The sequence below is a fragment of the Tamandua tetradactyla genome, chromosome 3 (genome assembly GCF_023851605.1).
Source record: "Tamandua tetradactyla isolate mTamTet1 chromosome 3, mTamTet1.pri, whole genome shotgun sequence".
NCBI classification, from domain to species: Eukaryota; Metazoa; Chordata; class Mammalia; order Pilosa; family Myrmecophagidae; genus Tamandua; species Tamandua tetradactyla.
Window position 1 is genome coordinate 191,376,155 of NC_135329.1, and position 19,365 is coordinate 191,395,519.

At 39.6% G+C, this 19,365-nt stretch overlaps 1 protein-coding gene and 1 pseudogene across 6 annotated transcripts in view; both read right to left on the bottom strand.

Moving 5' to 3' along the window:
• Positions 1–8,938: 8,938 nt before the first annotated feature.
• LOC143675863 (dnaJ homolog subfamily B member 6-like) lies at positions 8,939–11,604 on the bottom strand (annotated as a pseudogene).
• A 3,417-nt stretch (positions 11,605–15,021) lies between these two features.
• Positions 15,022–19,365, bottom strand: part of PECR (peroxisomal trans-2-enoyl-CoA reductase) — a 91,739-nt gene continuing 87,395 nt past the window's right edge. For 4 of the 6 annotated variants that reach the window (XR_013173041.1, XR_013173039.1, XM_077155060.1 and 1 more), the window contains one exon: positions 15,022–15,720. Coding sequence is in view for 3 of the 6 variants with exons in the window: in XM_077155060.1 (XP_077011175.1) it covers positions 15,635–15,720 (86 nt within the window). In the remaining 3 variants the exon portion in view is untranslated. The remainder of the gene's footprint in view (positions 15,721–19,365) is intronic. The other 2 variants (XM_077155059.1, XR_013173040.1) reach the window with 2 other exon arrangements.

Genomic DNA, 19,365 nt, shown 5'->3' on the forward strand with positions numbered 1-19,365 from the left:
ATATGAAACTAATCCCCGCAAAGGATAGGCTAAGCCTACTTAAAATTAGGCCGAAGAGTCACACCCCCAGAGAACCTCTTTTGCTGCTCAGATGTGGCCTCTCTCTCTCTTTCTCAGCCAAGACGACAAACGAACTCACTGCCCTCCCTCTCTCTACGTGGCACATGACTCCCTGGGGCGTAAACTTCCCTGGCAATGTAGGACAGAAGTCCTAGAATGAACTGGGACTCAGCATCAAGGGATTGAGAAAACCTTCTCAATTGAAAGGGGTAAGAAAGAAATGAGACAAAATAAGGTGTCAGTGGCAGAGAGATTTCAGATAGTTGAGAGGTTATCCTGGAGGTTGTTCTTAGGCATTATATAGATATCCCCTTTTTAGTTTAAGGTGTGTGTGAGTGGCTAGAGGGATGTGCCTGAAACTGTTGAGCTGTGTCTCAGAAGCCATGCTTTTTGAAGATGAATGGATAATGATATGGCTTTTGCAATGTGACTGTGTGATTATGAAAACCTTGTGTCCTTTTATCTACAGTAGGGACAGATGAGTAAAAAGTATGGATTAAAAATAAATAAATAATAGGGGGAACAAAGGTTAAGACAAATTAAGTAGATTGAAATACTAGTGATCAATAAAAGGGAGTGGTAAGGGGTAGAGAAAAAAATAGGAACAAAGGTTGAAGTATATTGGATAGATGGAAATACTAGTGGTCAGTGAGAGGGAGGGATAAGATATATGGTATGTGTGAGTTTTTTCTTTTTCTTTTTATTTCTTTTTCTGGAGTGATGCAAATGTTCTAAGAAATTATCATGGTGATGAATATACTACTATGTGATGATACTGTGAGCCATTGATTGTATCCATGTATGGAATGTCTGTATGTTAAGAATGTTCATGTATGTTGTTTTGGTTTGTCAATTAAAATAAATAAAAGATAAAAGGTGAAAGTAGCTTGATGGAGGGGAGATGAAGGATTGAGGCTGCTGAGTTAGGGAAGGAAAGATAACATCAGAAATCAGGCAGAAGGTGTAATGAGCACTCACTGACCCTGGATGCCAGCACTTGGGCTTGCAGACCTAGAAACTCAAACTTGTTATCCCTCCCTCCAGAGTTCTCAGAGTGCGAGGACACTGGCATATACTCGTACATTCACCAGAAAGTCCAGACCCACAGGAAATTTTCAAACTGGCTGAAAATTCCTAGGACTGCTAGAGCCCATTCTTTCCCTTTAGGGAAAGCTGCACAGAAATCAAATTTTTATATTTCTTTTTGTACACAGATTCAGTTATCAATTTCTTTTAGAATTCACACTAAAAGCATGAGCACCAAAATAAAAAGTAGATAAATGGGACCTCTGCAAAACACCTTTGTACATCAAATGACTTCATCATGTGGGGCAAAAAGACAACCTACCAAAAAAAAAAAAAGAAAAAAGACAACCTACAGAATGGGATAAAGTATTTGGAAGCCACATATTTGATAAGGGTGTAATATACAAAACATATAAAGAATCCTACAACTCAACAACAAAAAGACAACAACCCAATTTAAATTTAAATATGAGAAAAAGATTTGGATAGATATTTCTCAAAAAAAAATAGACAAATAACCAATAGACACATAAAAAAGATGGTCAATATCACTAGCCGTTAGGGAAATGCAAATCAAAACCACAATGAGATATCATTTCACACCCAGTTGGGGGGTACATTAGTTTGTTAACGCTGCCAGAGTACAATATACCAGAAATGGAACAGCTTTTTACAAGGTGAATTTATTAAGTTGCGAGTTTGTAGTTCTAAGGCCATGAATATGTCCAAATTAAGACACCAACAGAGGTTAGCTTCACTCAGGAAAGGCTGATGCTTTCCAGCACACTGTCAGCTGGAAAGGCAAATGGATGGCATCTGCTAGCTTCTCTCCTGGCTTCTTCAGTGACTTCCCTGGGGGGCGTTTTCTTTCATCTCCAAAGGTCTCTCGCTGTGCGGGCTCTGTCTCTCTTTCCAAAATGGTTCCCTCTTAAGGACTCCAGTAAACAACCCTATCTTGAATGGGTGGAGACACATCTCCATGGAAACAATAAAAAAGATACCACTCAACAATATTGAATTAGGATTAAAGAACATGGCTTTTCTGGGGTACACAACAGTTTCAAGCCAGCACAGATGGCTATTATTAAAAAAAAATAAAAAATAACAAATGCTGGAGAGGATAAGGAGAAACAGGAACACTTATTCATTGCTGGGGGAACTGAAAAATGGTGTATCCACTTTGGAAAATAATTTAGCAGTTCCTTAGAAAGTTAAGTACAGATTACCATATGACCCACTGCTAGGTAAATACCCCAAAGAATCGAAAGCAGGGACCCAAAGAGATATTTGCACACCTGTGCTCCTAGCAGCATTATTCACAGTTGCCAGAAGATGGAAGCAACCCAAGGGTCCATCACCAGATCAATGAATGAACAAAATGTGGTGTATGTATACAATACAATGAATATTATTTGGCCATGACAAAAGGGAATGAAGTTCTGGTGCCTGTTACAACATGGATAAACCTTGAAGACATCATATTGAGTGAAATAAGCCAGACAAAAAGAACACATATTGTATGATGTTATTTATATAAAATAATCCGAACATGCAAATTCATAGAGTCAGAAATTAGAATATTAGTTACTAAGGGTAGGGGCGGGGATAGAGAATAGGAAATCAATGTTTAATTGGTATTGTATTTCTGTTTGGGGTGATGGAAAAGTTTTGGCAATGAATGATGGTGATGGAAGCACAACTTTGTGAATGTAATTAACATCACTGAATGGTATATCTGAAATAGGATAAAATGGGAAATGTTAGGTTATGAATAAGTACAAGAAAGAATACAGAATGTACAACGCAGAAAAAATGAATGATTTTGTAACTATGGGCTACAGTTAATAGTATACTGTAATAATATTATTGTATCAGTTGTAACAAAATTATCACACTAATGCGAAAGCTAATAATAGGGAATCACACTAATGCGAAAGCTAATAATAGGGAAAACCATGTATGTGAGAGGCACATATGTGGGAACTCTGCTTCCTCCATGACTTCTCTGTAAACCTACAACTGCTCTAATTAAAAAAATTTACTGAAATCTCTGTCTTTAGTTTCATTCCTGCAGGTAGAATGGTAACAACTAATTAGAAAGAATGGGATAAAGGCATCCACCTTCCCCAATTCCTCTAATACCAACACATGTGAAAGATTGCAGATTGCTCAATCCCTTCTCTCCTCCCTCCAGTCAATCCTATCAACACCAAATCCAGACCCAATGCCTCGTAGGTGGATCTGTCCTCAGGAGGTCTCATCTACCTCCCCCTGGGTTCGAGGTCCCTATGTTTAGGACTCCTTGACCTCCTCATCTTTTACTATAAACTCGATTTGGACCTCTTTATGTCCTTGTAGTTTTTGTATTTTTGAAGCCATCAAGGACTTTTAAAAGGTGTCAGAAAAAAGATTGTTTCTCTTTTCTTGGTTCAACTGACAACAAGAAGCCAAAGAAATCCCACAAAATGACAGCTTTTAATACAGAAGGTTAAAATTACAGGGTAAGAAATTCTGACTTAATCTACTCTGAATCACCCATAGAAATGACTCTTCCTTTGCTGTTGATATTCACGATAATGATTAGCAAGTGGAAAGGTGATTCTGTTGAATCATAACTATAAATTTTGACCAAATTTGTGATTCATTCTGAACAAATGCAATCAAAAGCTGAGTGGTCCAGGGCGGGCCACGGTGGCTCAGCAGGCAAGAATGCTTGCCTGCCAGGCCAGAGGACCTGGGTTTAATTCCCGGTGCCTGCCCATGTTAAAAAAAAAAAAAAAAAAAAAAAGCTGAATGGTCCAAAATATTCAAGAGACACAAAGGAATATTGTTCTTAATTTGCTGCTTTGTTTCAGTTTTTTCCCCAAATTTACCCATTGGATAGTCACTCAATGCAGATGAATACAGATACATCAACACTACTGGAATAATTGAAGCATATTGTCCATTTCTTGCAACCCTGCATGTTTACCCAAATGACTTGTGCTGGAGCTGAATAACCATTAATGCTGACTAACCCACCATAGGAGGCTGGCCAGGTCAAGAGGCAATAACTTTGCACCACCAGATCCAAATTCCATTTGCAGCCTGGTCATCCTCTCCCTCTGACACCTCACGAATCCCTGCAAACCACTGGATGTCCAGTGCAAACTCCCTCCTGTTTCCCCCAAACAACCTTTAAGTATAATCAGCTATCTTTTCCCCAGTTGCCCCCATTCAAATGATCAGTGAGACCATTTATATTTTACAATTTCTTATTTCTGAAATTTCCAAAGTTAGAATAGGATAATTAACCATCTAACATTAACCTGCCACCCAACGTAAACAATGATTAACATGCTGCTAACTTCATTACACCTATCCCCCTCACTCCCCCTCCTCCATTTTTTTTAAACTAGAGAATTTTACTTTATTTTTTTGGAGGTGCTTGGTCCAGGAATCAAACCCGGGTCTCCCGCCTGGAAGACAAGCATTCTTACCACTGAACCACCCATGCATCCTAAACTATAGAATTTTAAAACAAATCCCAGACCAGGGCAGAGTGCAGACACGCCTCTCACTCACCGGAGCCAAGGCTGGTGAGAAGCTGACACTAGCCCACAAAGTACCTTGGTTATCAAATAAGCCAAAAATATGTTATCCACAAACATGAAAATTTCAAAATATCCCTTTAGACAACTGGAGATTTGGGCTGTCTTAAAACCAGGGCTGGATAATCACTAGCCTTTGAGCTAATATCTTTCTTGAATATAGTTTATAATCTGCTAGTTGGTTTTATTTCCACAGTCAGCTACTTCAGTGAAGTAAAACCGCTGTGAACAAGAAGTGCAGAAATACTAAGTGAAGAAACTAAGGCTCAAGTTTGAGCTTTGTAGCCAGTTCCTGGAATCCCAACAAGGCACTGCCCAGACAGGCTGGTGTTCCATGATTAACCACAAGGTGGCATGCTTGTTTTGTTTTTGAGCCAAGCCTCTGGGTTCTGTTAAAATAGGTTATTCAAAAAAACCAAGAAATCAGTGTTGGTGAGGATAAATTGGAACTCTTATGCATTGCTTGTAGGAAAGTAAAATGGTAAAGCTACTATGAAAAAATTTGGTGGAAAGTTACACAGAACTACTATGACTCAACAATTCCACTTCTAGGTATATACCCCAAAGAGTTGAGAGCAGAGACTCAAATAGATATTTGTACACCAATATTCATAGCAGCATTATTCATAATATCCAAAAGGTGGAAACAATGCAATTGTCCATCAACAGATGAATGAATATATATTCACACACACACACACACACACACACACACACACACACACACACACTGGAATGATATATAGCCACGAAAAAGGAATGAAGTTCATTTGAAAACATTAAGTTTCAATAAGCCAGACACAAAAGGACAACTAGCATATGATTCAGCTTACATGCAGTATCTAGAACAGGTAAGTTTATAAAGACAAAAAGTAGATTAGAGGTTACCAGAGCCTGGGAATGGAGGGGTGGGGCAGAAGTTATTGCTCAATGGTACAAAGTTTGTGCTGATGAAAAAGTTTCGCAAATAGCGGTAATGTTTGACCAATATTGTGAATGTAATTAATATCACTGCACTGTGCACTGAAAATGGTTACAAAGACAAGTTTTATGTTATATCATCTTTTGTCACAATAAAATTTTTAAAATAAAAAAAGTAAAAAGTAAATGAGGCCAATGACAACAGTTTTAATAGTTACAGAATATAGCCTGGAGCAGCCAAGAAAATGTGCTGCTCACATTTGCTATGGGAGACATTAATTGACAGCTCCAGCTGCTGCACCTCTGGACCCATCCTTGCATTCATGCTGTGGCCACACTTCCCTCAGGCTGCTGCTTCCAAACAATGATTCAGCAGAGCCAAGCCATTAACTCAGGCCTGTCCCTGAGAGATGAGAGTTGTTCCAATGGGTAACTTTGGCTCAGAAACTTCCTATGAGCCTGGTCGACCCTGCTGAACTGTGCTGCAATCTGAGATTTTCCTACCAATATCTCCTTCCTTCCCTCTCTCCTTCTCAGTTGCCTGGCCTTCATTACAGCTACATTCAGGAGTGGTTCTGAAAGACAGTGGAGAGGGAAAATCTTCCTAATGGGTAGATCTGCAGTATCCATATTGGAAAGAGAAATGGCCTAAGGTGAGAATCCTGAACAGTGGCCAATGGCTTGGCCATCTGGACAGTTGTCTGTAAGGAAAAGGACTACAAGATTGAAAGCCAGAGGTCTGGGGTTGAGTTGTCTGTAAGGAAAAAGACTACAAGATTGAAAGCCAGAGGTCTGGGGTTGAGACATGTGGATGAATACATGGGAGTGGGCATAAAGTGTTCTTTTTCTGTCCCATCCATTAATGCCCACCAGAAAGCATCCATTATGAAGAGACACTAAACAACCAGGTAGACCAGATGACTCAGTTGATGTTACTGGTCTTCACCATTGGCCACTTCAGAACTGGCCCAATGGGCACATGAATAGAGGAAAGCTACATGCAGGATCAGAACACAAACTCTCACTTACCAAGGCTGGCACAATTATTGCTGCTTCTGAATATCCAACCTGTCTGCAACAGAAACCAACCCTGAGCTACCAATATGGCACTAGCCCTTAAGTCAACAAGATGTCAAGTCGACACTGTGCCAGTTATAGATTTATTGTTTCTCAGCTCTACAGAAATAGATCTGGACCCCTTAAACAGTTCTTCCTTTGCCATCTGGCATGGAAGCTTTGTCGGCAGAGGGCGATGGAGAGACATCGTAGGAGGAGGAGAGTTTTCTCCCTGGCTCCAGTGCCAGGATCCTGCAGTACACGATGGCCAGCAGCACCTGGAGGCCAGCAGCTCCCCTGACACCTCCCACATGTAGTTTTGTATTATAGGCCCCTGGTTAAACATTTATGAATAGCCTTCCCTGTGCCCTACAGGGCAGATTTCCAGACATTTCTAAAAGCACAGCTCCACAGTAACTTCTCTGCAGTCCAGGGAGCCATGGCCAGCAAGCACCCTCCCAACAAAATCTCAGTGTCAACCTAAGGGAGGTGGGGAATTCTTCCAGCACCCCAGTTCAGCCTTAGTGGTAATGGCTTATACTGTGTTCCCATATTCTTTAGAGTTCTCTTTACTCCCTATTAGCCAATCCTCATTACTCAAATCTCCTGTTATTCTAAGTAATTTTTCATATGAACCTTCCTTGTGCAGATGACTGTGGTATTTGTATCAGTCCTCATAGTGACAGGTGCCTATTCCAGGTATGGGTTTACCTTTATTGCCTGTAGAGACTCAGATGTCACCATTCTAGGGCTTATAGAAAGCCTGCCCATAGGCATGGAATTCCATGCAACATAGGATCCAATCCCCCACTTCACAGTGACAGAGATGCAAGGTGAGGCCCAGGATCACAGATCCACTGCATGTATCACATACTGCACCATGCAGAAGCAGCCAGCCTCATAGGGGGCTAGAACAACCCTATGAGGCTAGAACAGCTGAAGTGCCAGGGTCCCTCTGAGAGGATGGAGCGTCATCTTTCAGGATGTTGTGTCCCCAGTAGGAAGAATGCATGGTCTGAAAGCCAAAGGGTGGACACGAGTGGTCCTGTTTACTATCATGACCAATGATCCACTTTTGGATTTTGTGCTTTCCGTCCCTGTAGGTCTGGGCTCTGCAATATTGGAGGACCCTACAGCAAGAATCCTATTGGACCATAGACTGGATGCTACCAGAGCATTTCAGACTCCATGCTAAGTCAAGATGACGCAGGAGGAGGTAGGGATGCTTTTATGTAAGAAGAAAAGGAATACATGTGGAGCTCAGATGTACTAGTGCACCTCCTAGTACTCTCTTGCCCCATTGTAACCGTGATTGCCCACATGCAGCCATCCTGAACTGAGAAAGTATGACTGTGCAGCAATCTGAGGTGCTTCTTACCTAATCCTCTCTTTCCCCTGTTTGACAAGTGGCAGACTTGCATCACCATCTGAAGGCTCTCTCTGCCTTTCCTGGTTTCCTGCCTTCTATCCTTCACAGGTATGTTCCCCCAACGAAGCTCATGTACATCTTATTGTTTCTTGGCCTCTGCTTCTCAGATGACCTGAGCCAACACAAGCCACAAACCAAAAGAGCAATGTATATTGAAGGAACAATTTCCACAAAGGTCATCCATCAGCAAACTCCTTTAATGTGAATAATTATGCCATTGTTTTTGTTTTTCTCTGGATGTCTTCCTATTATATGCTTTTAACACCATGACCTTATCCTCCGTAGCACTTAGTACAATTGGATATTTTAAATGTATGTGTACGTTTTGAATAATGATTACCCAGCTCCCCTCTTTGGCTCTCAAGTTAGCCTCATAAGGACGAGATCCATATTTATTCTTTTTTCACCATTGCATGTGCAACTCATAGCATAACACTAAGCACATAGTAAGAACTCAAAATTATTAACAGAATGAATGATTATGTCTGCTCAGGAATTTGCCATAGTCAGTCTAAAGAAAAATTTACTAATAAACATGTTAGCAAAAAAATGTATTATTTTTAGCATTTTTCTTTTTTCAAGCAAATAACAAAGACCTAGTTTATCAGCTTTATTTTTTATAAATGTAAGCTTAGCATTACATATTTAAACAATTCTCAAAACTTACTAAGTTGCCAGCATTCATGCATGACTAGAAAATATCCTTAATTTATGTTAAACCAGAAATGTATCACCATTAATGTATTAATATCGTTTGCTACTAAAAACTAAAAAAAAAAAAAAAAAGGAAATTATTTTTGTAGAAGATTCAACTTGGCAATGTTAACTTCACAGCAGACAAACCATTTGGCCCACATTTCAAACAAAATAGAAAGCGTAAGATCCATGCTGGTGTTAGTGTACAGTTTCGTCCTAGCATTACTAAAGAATCCCGGTTTGCCTTGGATTAAGTTTAATAAAGAAGCAAAGTGCATATAGAAATTTACAACAACTTTTAGAGACAAAAGAAAAAACAGTCCTATTAACGTGGTCCAAACAATGAACTCAAAAGTCTATGACAAATAGGTGCTTCGATGAGCTGTTTATAAATACTTTAGATTAGGTACGGTTACACTGAAAATAGAGTTCGTTTAAATCTTCAAAAAAATGTTCCTGTTAATCCTCAAATGGTGCTTGTTATAGTTTAACATTTCCATTAAATGCACGCATTGAATTACTTGTTACCCAAGCATAGCAGCTGCTCCTCACCATTTACTGTTAAGGACTTTAACTGGCCATCTTCTTCAACTTCACTCTTTCTTGACCATTCTTCCTCTTGGTAGTGACTTTTCTGCCATTAATATTTTAGTAGAATTTGATACAGATTTAAAGTTGCCCATCCTACTACCACCAAAGGATGTTGAAGAAAATAAAATAAGGCGCCCATGCCCCAATGAACCAAATGAAGTAAATCCTGAATCAAAAGAAGAAAATCCACTTCCAAAGGATGGGAACCCATTGGAAGCACAGAAAAGAGATCCTGTGCCTCTGTTTCTGGTTCCACCTAAGCCTCTTCAATTTCCAAAAAAAACCCTCCTCAAATGGGTCTTTGAAGAAGTCAAATAAAAATGAGTTCCAGGTAGTGCGACAATGGCTCAGTGGCAGACTTCTCACCTGCCATGCTGGAGACCCAGGTTCAATTCCTGGTGCCTGCCCAAGCATAAAAATAAATAAATAAATAAACAGTCCCTTCCACCAAAAAATTCCCTGAAGACTTCATCTGGATTATGGAATGTAAAGCCAAACTCAAATGGACTGCCAAAACGACTTCCACCTCCACCACTACCATTTAATCCTTTTCTGTCACAGATGTCCTGTTTTTTAGCATCTGCCTTGTTTGAATGTTCTCTCTGCTTCTTCTTTATTCTCAGGATTTTTATCAGGGTGCCACTTGAGTGACAATTTACGATATGCCTTTTTAATATCCTCAAGTGAGGCGTGTCTCTTTACGCCTAGGACTTTGTAGTAATCCACCGTGCTTTAACAGATTGTTGGAACAGGTCCTGAGGAGGTTGGCCGCCAGTGGCAGGAAGGAAGAGAGAGTGACGGTGGGGCCCGTGGTCTGGTGGAGGCAGTGGCAGTGATTCAAAAGAATATTTTTGACAAGACACTATTATGATGATTGCAAAAGTCCTAGAGAGTAGACTTAGGATTTTAGAACACAGGTAATGTTCAGCTGTCCATTGATGGCCCAATAAGAAGCTGTAATGAAGAATTTTACGTCTTGTTATACAGGGTGGAATTTATGCCTTAAGCAGAAATAAATGGATGTCAACACTAAGGAGATGTAAGGGGTTGTTAAATTACCAACACAAGGTAATTTGAAAAGCAAGCCTTACCTACTCCATCTTCCCCATCAGCCTGTATTGCAGCCACCCTCCCCTCGAACATACCTTGTAATTCTTGGTAGCTGTGATATTATCATCCTCTGACGGCCACTGTTAAAATGCTGTCTAAGAGGAAAAGAAAGATTTTTGGGTTTTCCACATTAGTGTGGTTGCATTATTGTAATTAAATCCCTCCTGTTAAGGCATGGAGAGCCTAACACGAGGAAAATGAAATAGGCAAATATCAACAGTGACTGGGGAGAATAATAAAACTCTGGTTAGCTAGGGAGAGGTAGGTAGAAAGGCATCTAGGGCCCACCAAGGACTGATAAGTGAACGTGGAGATCCTGGCCAGGTATTGCTAGGCCAGCTTGTGCTGCACCTGGCTCAGACCAGCTTGCAAGAGCCAGCTGTTAAATTTTAAAGAATTTTGAGAACCAGCTGTTAAACAGAGCCATTATTAAAAATTAAATTATATAAACTTACAACTAAATAAATTAGATTACTAGGTAATAAATACTCAAAACTCATAACTTCCTAGTTATTTTACTGTTTCTGCCTTTGAGGCTATTTACAGCTTATCTATGTAGTGGTAATATCATATTATGCTTTGCACTGAGCATCTCTTTCTCAACTCTGCATCTCTTCTCAACATCTGCCACCACTTTGGCGCGGTGAGAGGATTGACACCATGGAAACTGGTAAATGCCACATGAACTTTCCCCCTGAGGGGCCAATTGTTAAACATTTACCACCACCTAATGCCAGACAGGGATACTGTGGGGAGGAAAGCACCAAAAGTCTATGGAAACGAAAAGTGGGTCTAAAACAAAAGAAGGGATGCTGGGCCACCTGTGCCGCATCTGTCCCCGCTCATCTGAGGTGTGCTCCTGAGCTGAGGCATCCGCCGTCCAGGGCCGCCATTTTGCCGTCTTGGCGTCGGGAGGTCCGGGCAGGGCCACGGTCCGAGGAGGCCTCCTGCCGGGCCCTGCCACCTGCGCAGTCAGAACGTGGAGGACATGTCGCTGGTGCAGGCCTTCCTGCGGTGGCGCCCGCAGGTGAGCATGAGCGCCCGAGCATGTTGCAAATGCTCCATGTTGGACCCTGTGGGCTGTGGCGCTGTGTCCACGTTGAAGATAAGATCGTCCTCATGCATGACGGATGTGGAGTATGGCTCTGGGACAACTCAGGCAAGGTACACGTTTTCATGGTCCCACAGAATGGGGGACATTCCAAATCAACATGTTTCTATAGATAGTGATGAGCTATTAGAGGAGGCCATCAAAAAATTCCATTTACAATAGCAACTAAAAGAATCAAACATCTAGGAATAACTTAACCAAAGATGTAAAGTACCGGTATACAGAAAACTACATAACATTGTTAAAAGAAACCAAAGAAGGCCAAAATAAATGGGAAGGCATTCTGTGTTCATGGATTGGAAGTCTAAATGACCTGAAGCTGTCAATTCTACCCACATTTATCAACATATTCAATGCAGTACCAATCAAAACTCCAACAGACTATTTTGCAGAAATGGTCAATCATTTGGAAGGGTAAGGGTCCTTGAACAGCAAAAACATACTGAAGAAGAATGAAATGGGAGTTCTCAAGCTTCCTGACTTTAAATCATATTAAAAAGCCAAAGTTGTCCAATCAGCATGGTACTGGCATAAAAAATAGATCAATCAATAAAATCAAATTGAGAATTCAGAAATAGACACTCAAATGTGTGGTCTTTTTTTTTTACAAGGCTCCCAAGTCCACTGAACTGGGACAGAACTGTCTCTTCAAACAATGGTGTTGGAAGAACTGGTTATCTATACCCCTCCCCCCAAAAAGAAGAGGACCACTCTCTCACATCTATACAAAAATTAACTCAAAATGGATCAAAGACCTAAATATAAGAACTAGTATCATAAAAACTACTTGGAAAAAATGTAGGGAAACATCTTCCAGATCTAGTAATAGGCAGTAGTTTCTTAGACTTTGCATCCAAAGCACAAGCAATAAAAGAAAACATAGAGAAATGGGAATTCCTCAACGCTAAATACTTCAGTGCTTCAAAGGACTTTGTCAAAGGATGGAAGAACAACTAACTCAATGGGATAAAATATTTAGAAACCACGTATCTGATAAGGGTTTGATATTCAGAATATATAAAGAAATCCTACAACTCAATAATGAAAAGACCAAAAAAAAAAAAAAAATGAAAAAACAGACCAAAGACATGAATAGACATTTATTCAAAGAAGAAATTACAGGTATCTAATAAGCACATGAAAAGATGCTCAGCTTCACTAGCTATTAAGAGAAATGCAAATCAGGCCCACGATGGGATATCATCAAACACCCACTAGAATGGCTTCTATTACACAAACAGAAAATTACAAGTGTTGGAGAGGATGTGGAGAAATTGGAACACTTGTTCACTGCTGGTGGGAATGTAAAATGGTACAGCCGCGGTGGAATATGTTAAATACGTCAGACACAAAAGGACAAATATTGAATGATCTCACTGTTGGGAACTGATTATATTATGTAAAATCAGATGTGAAAATGTAAAATATAGGCTGCCAGGGTATAGAATGAGGCTAAAGAACAGGAAGTGATTGCTTAATATGTGCAGAACATTAACTTGATTGAATTTAAATGTTTGGAAATAGACAGCAGTATCGTAAAACATTATTGTGAGAATAATTAACAGTACTAAATGGTGTGTGAATGTGGTGAAAAGGTGAAGTTTAGAGTCATGTATGTCACCAGAAGGAAAGTTGGAGATTAAAAAAAAGATGGGAATGTATATACCACAGTGAATCTTGTGGTGGAAAGTGTCTGTGATTATCCATACAAAACAGTTCTTTCATGAAGTATAATAAATGGATAACACTATCACAAGGAGTTAATAACAGAGAGGATTATGGGGAAAAACTACCTATTGCACACTATGGACTATAGTGAACAGTAATATTTTAATATTTCCATCAATAGTAATAACTGTACTACATCAGTACTAGGAATCAATAATGTGGGGGATAAAGGTATGGGATGTTTTGGGTTTTCTTTTTTCTTTTTATTTCTTTTCTTGGAGTGATGAAAATGTTCTAAAAGTGATTGTGGTGATGAATGCACAACTATGTGATGATACTGTAAGCCACTGATTGTATACTTTGGGTGGAATGTATGTATCTCAATAAAATTGCATTAAAATGAAAAAAAACAAAGGAAAAAGAAACCCTACTTCAGAATTTCATGGGAAGTTCACACGAGAAAGTAGGCCTTTAAAGATGGGTAGGATGAATGAGGCATTAAAAGATGGGTAGGATGCAGACAGACGGGGGGAGAAAAGAGGAGATGGCATAAGTGGCAGTAGGCTGTGTGTAGGGAACTAACTCTACGTGAGCACTCCTTGAAGGCGAAGGCATTTGCACATGTACTGAGGTGCATTGGGGGGGACCTGGTGTTCAACCAGCCTAACAGCAGGTACCTCACGATTGCACATTCCTATATATTGACCCAAGGTTAGCATTTCCAAATATCGGTGTGCAGAAAAACGACCAGGGATTCTGTTTAAAACAGAGTTGGAGTCTCATTCTCATTCTTTACAAATGGAGTTGGTATTTCTAACAATTACCCCAAATGATTCTAATGCAAATGAATGTGGCACAGCTACAAATTGAGAAAAACTGATTTCAAGGTTGAGGAAATGACATGAAAAATAGGAACTTCTTGAAATTGCAAAGAAATGTGAACTCAAACTTCTCGAGATTGTGTCAAAGAAAAACAATTGTATCTCCCTTTATATAACAGTTGAGTTCCTGAAAAAAACGTGTGGGATCAAATTTTTATAAAATTTCATATCTTAAATGCCCTAGAGGCCTTCCATTTAAAAAAAAATCATGTAGTAAATTTCCTGTCAAGTAAATGACTGTCTCCTCCCAAATTAATCAGTGTTCATATAATGATTGTGTTTAAACAGATACATCTGTGCACGACATTTATTAGTTACACTTCTTTGATAGTTCAGAATTAATTACTGATCAATGATTCTGGTACTACAATGGATTCCAGCTGGGACTTTTATTTGGAAGACAGTGTCCTCATTAGAAGATGATGGGGTGAAATATTTGGAGAAGTATAAAGTAGTATGTCAATGTAAAATGTTGTTAAATATCACAATTAAAAGAGACTCTGAGTTGAATTTTATTTTATCTTATATCCAGAGACTTTTAAATTATATACTTTAAAATGAGCAGCTATACTGATAAAGAAAGGGCAATATCTACTTCACCTCAGCAAGAAATCATGTTAATAGAAAGAAATTTAATTGATTAAGACAGAGAAGGATTGTATGCAATTTGCCAGTGGCATTTTCATACATATGAGTAACTGCCAGAAAAGATCGATTGAAAGCAGAATACTGAAGCCTGATAAATTTGCATAAAATTTATAATACATATAAATAAATAAATATTTGCATACAAAAGGAGAAACCAGGAGGAAAAGAGAATACTTTGGATAGAAAATCAGGACACAAATCAAGTATTGCAAATACATACTACATACAACTTCATTTTTCTTTTGAATAAAAGGCTTTATTCAAAATTTGACTTCATGAACAAAAACTACACATCAATAATAAAACTTTATTGACCCCAAAGTATTTACCACCAAAAATCAGTCATTGTATAATTCCAGTTGTAATAATCATAACTAGACCACACATAAGGTTCAGTTTCTACTTTTATAATTAAATAATCATGTTTGGGATTTCAAGGCATTGCTATTAATTTAGATTTAATTTTTCAAATACTTTTCTCAGAAATAAAAAGTATAATCATAAAGTAGGCAAATTTTCATTCTTAGAAAAAGGTTTTAGTCACAGGTTAAAAGGCATTGGTTAGGATTTAAAAATGCATTTTTTTCAGGTGGAATGTTTTTGCACGGATATAATTGATAACATTAAAAAAGCAGAGGGAGGTGTGATGGTGGCTCAGTGGCAGAATTCTAACCTGCCATGCTGAAGATCTGGATTCAATTCCTGGTACCTGCCCATGCAAAAAAAAAAAAAGAAAAAGAAAGCAGAAAGTGGTGTTTCCATACAAATTATAAACTACAAAGTACAAAAGTGGATTCTCAGATGTGAAGGCACTTGAGGACAAAGGATACCTCCTTGTTTCCTTAGCTTAGAGTTTAGCTTTTTCCTTATAAGATGCCTTCATCTTTTTGACCACGGAAAGGTCTCCTACTCCTTCTGGCCAGTTGTCATGATCTGTTAAGGAAGCAGAAAACCTTACATTAGTTGCAAATCTGTTAACCTCATTTGCTCCATTTGTTTCCACCAAATACCTTTTGCTATCTTATCTGATTTACCACCTTTTTCAGCAGGAAAAACGAAATTATTGGGGCAAACAGTATAGATTTTGAGAAAAGACCTAAATTTGAATCCTTGCTTTTCTGAACTTGGAAAAGTTACTCATTTTTCTCATTATTAAAAGGGGATAACATTGACCTTTTAAAATTATAAGGGTCAAACTGGACACAATATGTATAGTGCGGTTCCCATACTGTAGACATTCAATGAATATTATTTCCTTAATAATAATATTTTTCAAATAACGTACTTTCTTTGTACTAGGCACCAACAGTTGCCTCCCAGTATCTGGTTCTGTATCTCCTTTTCCCAGCAGCCCTCAGTTTCCACTCTGACAATCCACAAGGTTCTGGGGAAATGACCACACTGCGGGGCACCAGGGTCAGGGCATACAGTCTAAGCTGAGCCCATCAGTGCACTCCCTTCCCCTGGCTGTAGCCACTAGCTGAGGATGGACATGAACACTGGTCCAAAGCAAAATGGATCTCAGAATTTTGTTAGAAATGCTGCAGCGAAGTCATTCTCCCCATTCCACCCCCCAATTCCCCCATTCCCACATGTCCAGTGGGATGTGAACAAAGAAACAGAAAATGGTAGGAGCAGCAGTCACCCTGCAATCAGTAGAACCAGCCTTCAAAAGCCAACATCATGGAAAAGGAAAACAGGGAAGAGGACACACAGCTTGTACCTGATGCGATCATGCAGTTATTGCCAAGTCTCACCTGCCTTTCAGTTATGTGAGACAACAAATTCCTTCATTGTTTAAGTTAGCTTAAGGCGCAACTCAAAGTATCCTATCTGAACAAAGCTTTATGTGCACTGTCTAATTTAATCCTCCCAATAGCTCAATGAAATAAATACTGTGTTTCTACTTTATAGAAAAGAAAATGGACGGGTCAAGATGGTGGCTTAACAACATGCGCATTTTAGTTCGTCCTCCAGAACAACTACTAAATAACCAGAAACAGTACAGAACAGCTCCCGGAGCCACAATAGTGACCAGACACACAGCATACCCCAGTCTGGACCAGCTGGACCGGCTGTGAGCACCCCCCAGAACCCGTGAGTTCCCAAAGCTGCGGCGGCCAGAGGCCGCTTCCCAGAGGGGAAAGGAAAGGACTATACCAGCAGCAGGGACTGGGCACAATCAAATGCCAAGTGTGGAACTAATTAACAAATTCTGACTACTAAAAATAGGCCCCCAGCTTAGGTGAACCTGATCAAAGCGGAGGTTGCTCATTTTGTCCCGGCGCCAAGGGGGCAGGACTGACAGAAAAAGGGGGGGAAAAAAAAAAAAGAAGGAAACAGAGGTTTTTGTGGCTGTGTATCTACAAAGGCTTGACTGCCTCAGGACACAGCGGCAGGACTTTTCAGGCTGCAACTGCCCCAGGCATAGGCAGAAGTGAACTCTTTTGGGGGCTTATCTGGAGTCTGTGCCTTCCCCAGGGGAGGGGTGAAGCCCCACCCAGGTGGAATCCCTCCATCAAGGAATTCAGACCCCAGGGCTTGGTAATTTGAAGCCATTAAAACCAGCCTACAACCTCTCCTCTGTCTCCACCATGCCCCCAGCAAGGAGAGTCTGCCAAAGTGAAAGGTACCACATCATCTTATGCTGGTGGGACCTGAAGTCAGACAAGCGCCACATACTGGGCAGGATAAGAAAAACAGAGCCCAGAGACTTCACAGGAAAGTCTTTCAACCTGCTGGGTCTCACCCTTAGGGAAAACCGACGCAGGTGACTCTTTCCTCCCGATAGGAGGCCAATTTGGTCTGGGAAAATCTGGCTGGGGTCTATAATATCTAAGTAGACCCTCCTAAGTGTGTGTGTGTCGGGGAAAGGCACCACACAAGCAGGGCAAGCAACAAGAAAACAAGAACTGAAAAATTCCCCTTTGTTAAACAAAACTTAAGCTAAAGGTCCAGATGAGGCTGAACGGAATGTCAAAGAACAGATAGACAACAAATTCATCCAGCAAGAAAACCCTAGATAAAAGAAGTGAAAGCAATCTCCAGAATAAACTAATTAAGGTAATTAAATGCCTAGACACCAGCAAAAAATAACAAATCACACTAAGAAAACTGAAGATATGGCCCAGTCAAAGGAACAAACCAACAATTCAAATGACATACAGGAGCTGAAACAATTAATTCAGAATATACGAACAGACATGGAAAACCTCATCAAAAACCAAATCAATGAATTGAGGGAGGATATACAGAAGGCAAGGAAAGAACAAAAAGAAGAAACTGAAAGTCTGAAAAAACAAATCACAGAACTTGTGGGAATGAAAGACACAGTAGAAGAGATGAAAAAAACAATGGAAACCTACAATGGTAGATTTCGACAGACAGAACATAGGATTTCTGAACTGGAGAACGGAACATCTGAATTCCGACAAGAAACAGAAACTATAGGGAAAAAAATGGAAAAATATGAGCAGGGACTCAGGGAATTGAAAGACAATATGAAGCACACAAATATACGTGTTGTGGGTGTCCCAGAAGGAGAAGAGAAGGAAAAAAGAAGAGAAAAACTAATGGAGGAAATTATCACTGAAAATTTCCCAACTCTTATGAAAGACTTAAAATTACAGATCCAAGAAGTGCAGCATACCCCAAAGAGAATAGATCCAAATTGACATACTCCAAGACATTTAATAATCAGAATGTCAGAGGTCAAAGAGAAAGAGAGGATCTTGAAAGCAGCAAGAGAAAAGCAATCCATCACATAAAAGAGAAGCCCAATAAGACTATGCGCAGATCTCTCAGCAGAAACCATGGAAGCGAGAAGACAGTGGGATAATATATTTAAATTATTAAAAGAGAAAAACTGCCAACCAAGAATTCTATATCCAGCAAAATTGTCCTTCAAAAATGAGGGAGAAATTAAAACATTTTCAGACAAAAAATCACTGAGAGAATTTGTGACCAAGAGACCAGCTCTGCAAGAAATACTAAAGGGAACACTAGAGACAAATACGAAGACAGAAGAGAGAGGTGTGGAGAAGAGTGTAGAAAGGAAGACTATGAGTAAAGGTAAAAAGAAGGAAAATTAGATATGAAATATAAAATCCAGAAGGCAAAATAGTAGAAGAAAGTACTATGGTACTTAATATTTTAAAATTTCAACTAAGGTGTGAGACTAAAACAAAAAATGTTTATTTGGTACAAATCTACATTTTGACTAGTGCATCTCCTAATATAACTTATGTAGATAGTTGACTGAACACCTTAAGTACATGGAACTTTGCATATGACATGAGATTTTGTTGGTTTGTCCAGGTGATGCCCTGATGAATCCCAGAGTGATTTGATCAGTGAGTGGAAAAGTATTTGCAAAGTCCCCTTCGGGGAATGGTGAGAACGGGGGAAAACTCAACTTCCCCAAATTGAATTCTTGATATTCTCACAAGCAGTGTGGACAACCAAAGCTATAAGCTGAGCCCCAGTCTTGGGGTTTGTTCATATGAAACTTAACCCCACAAAGGATAGGTCAAGTCTACTTAAAATTTAGGCTTAAGAGTCACCCCCAAGAGAGCCTCT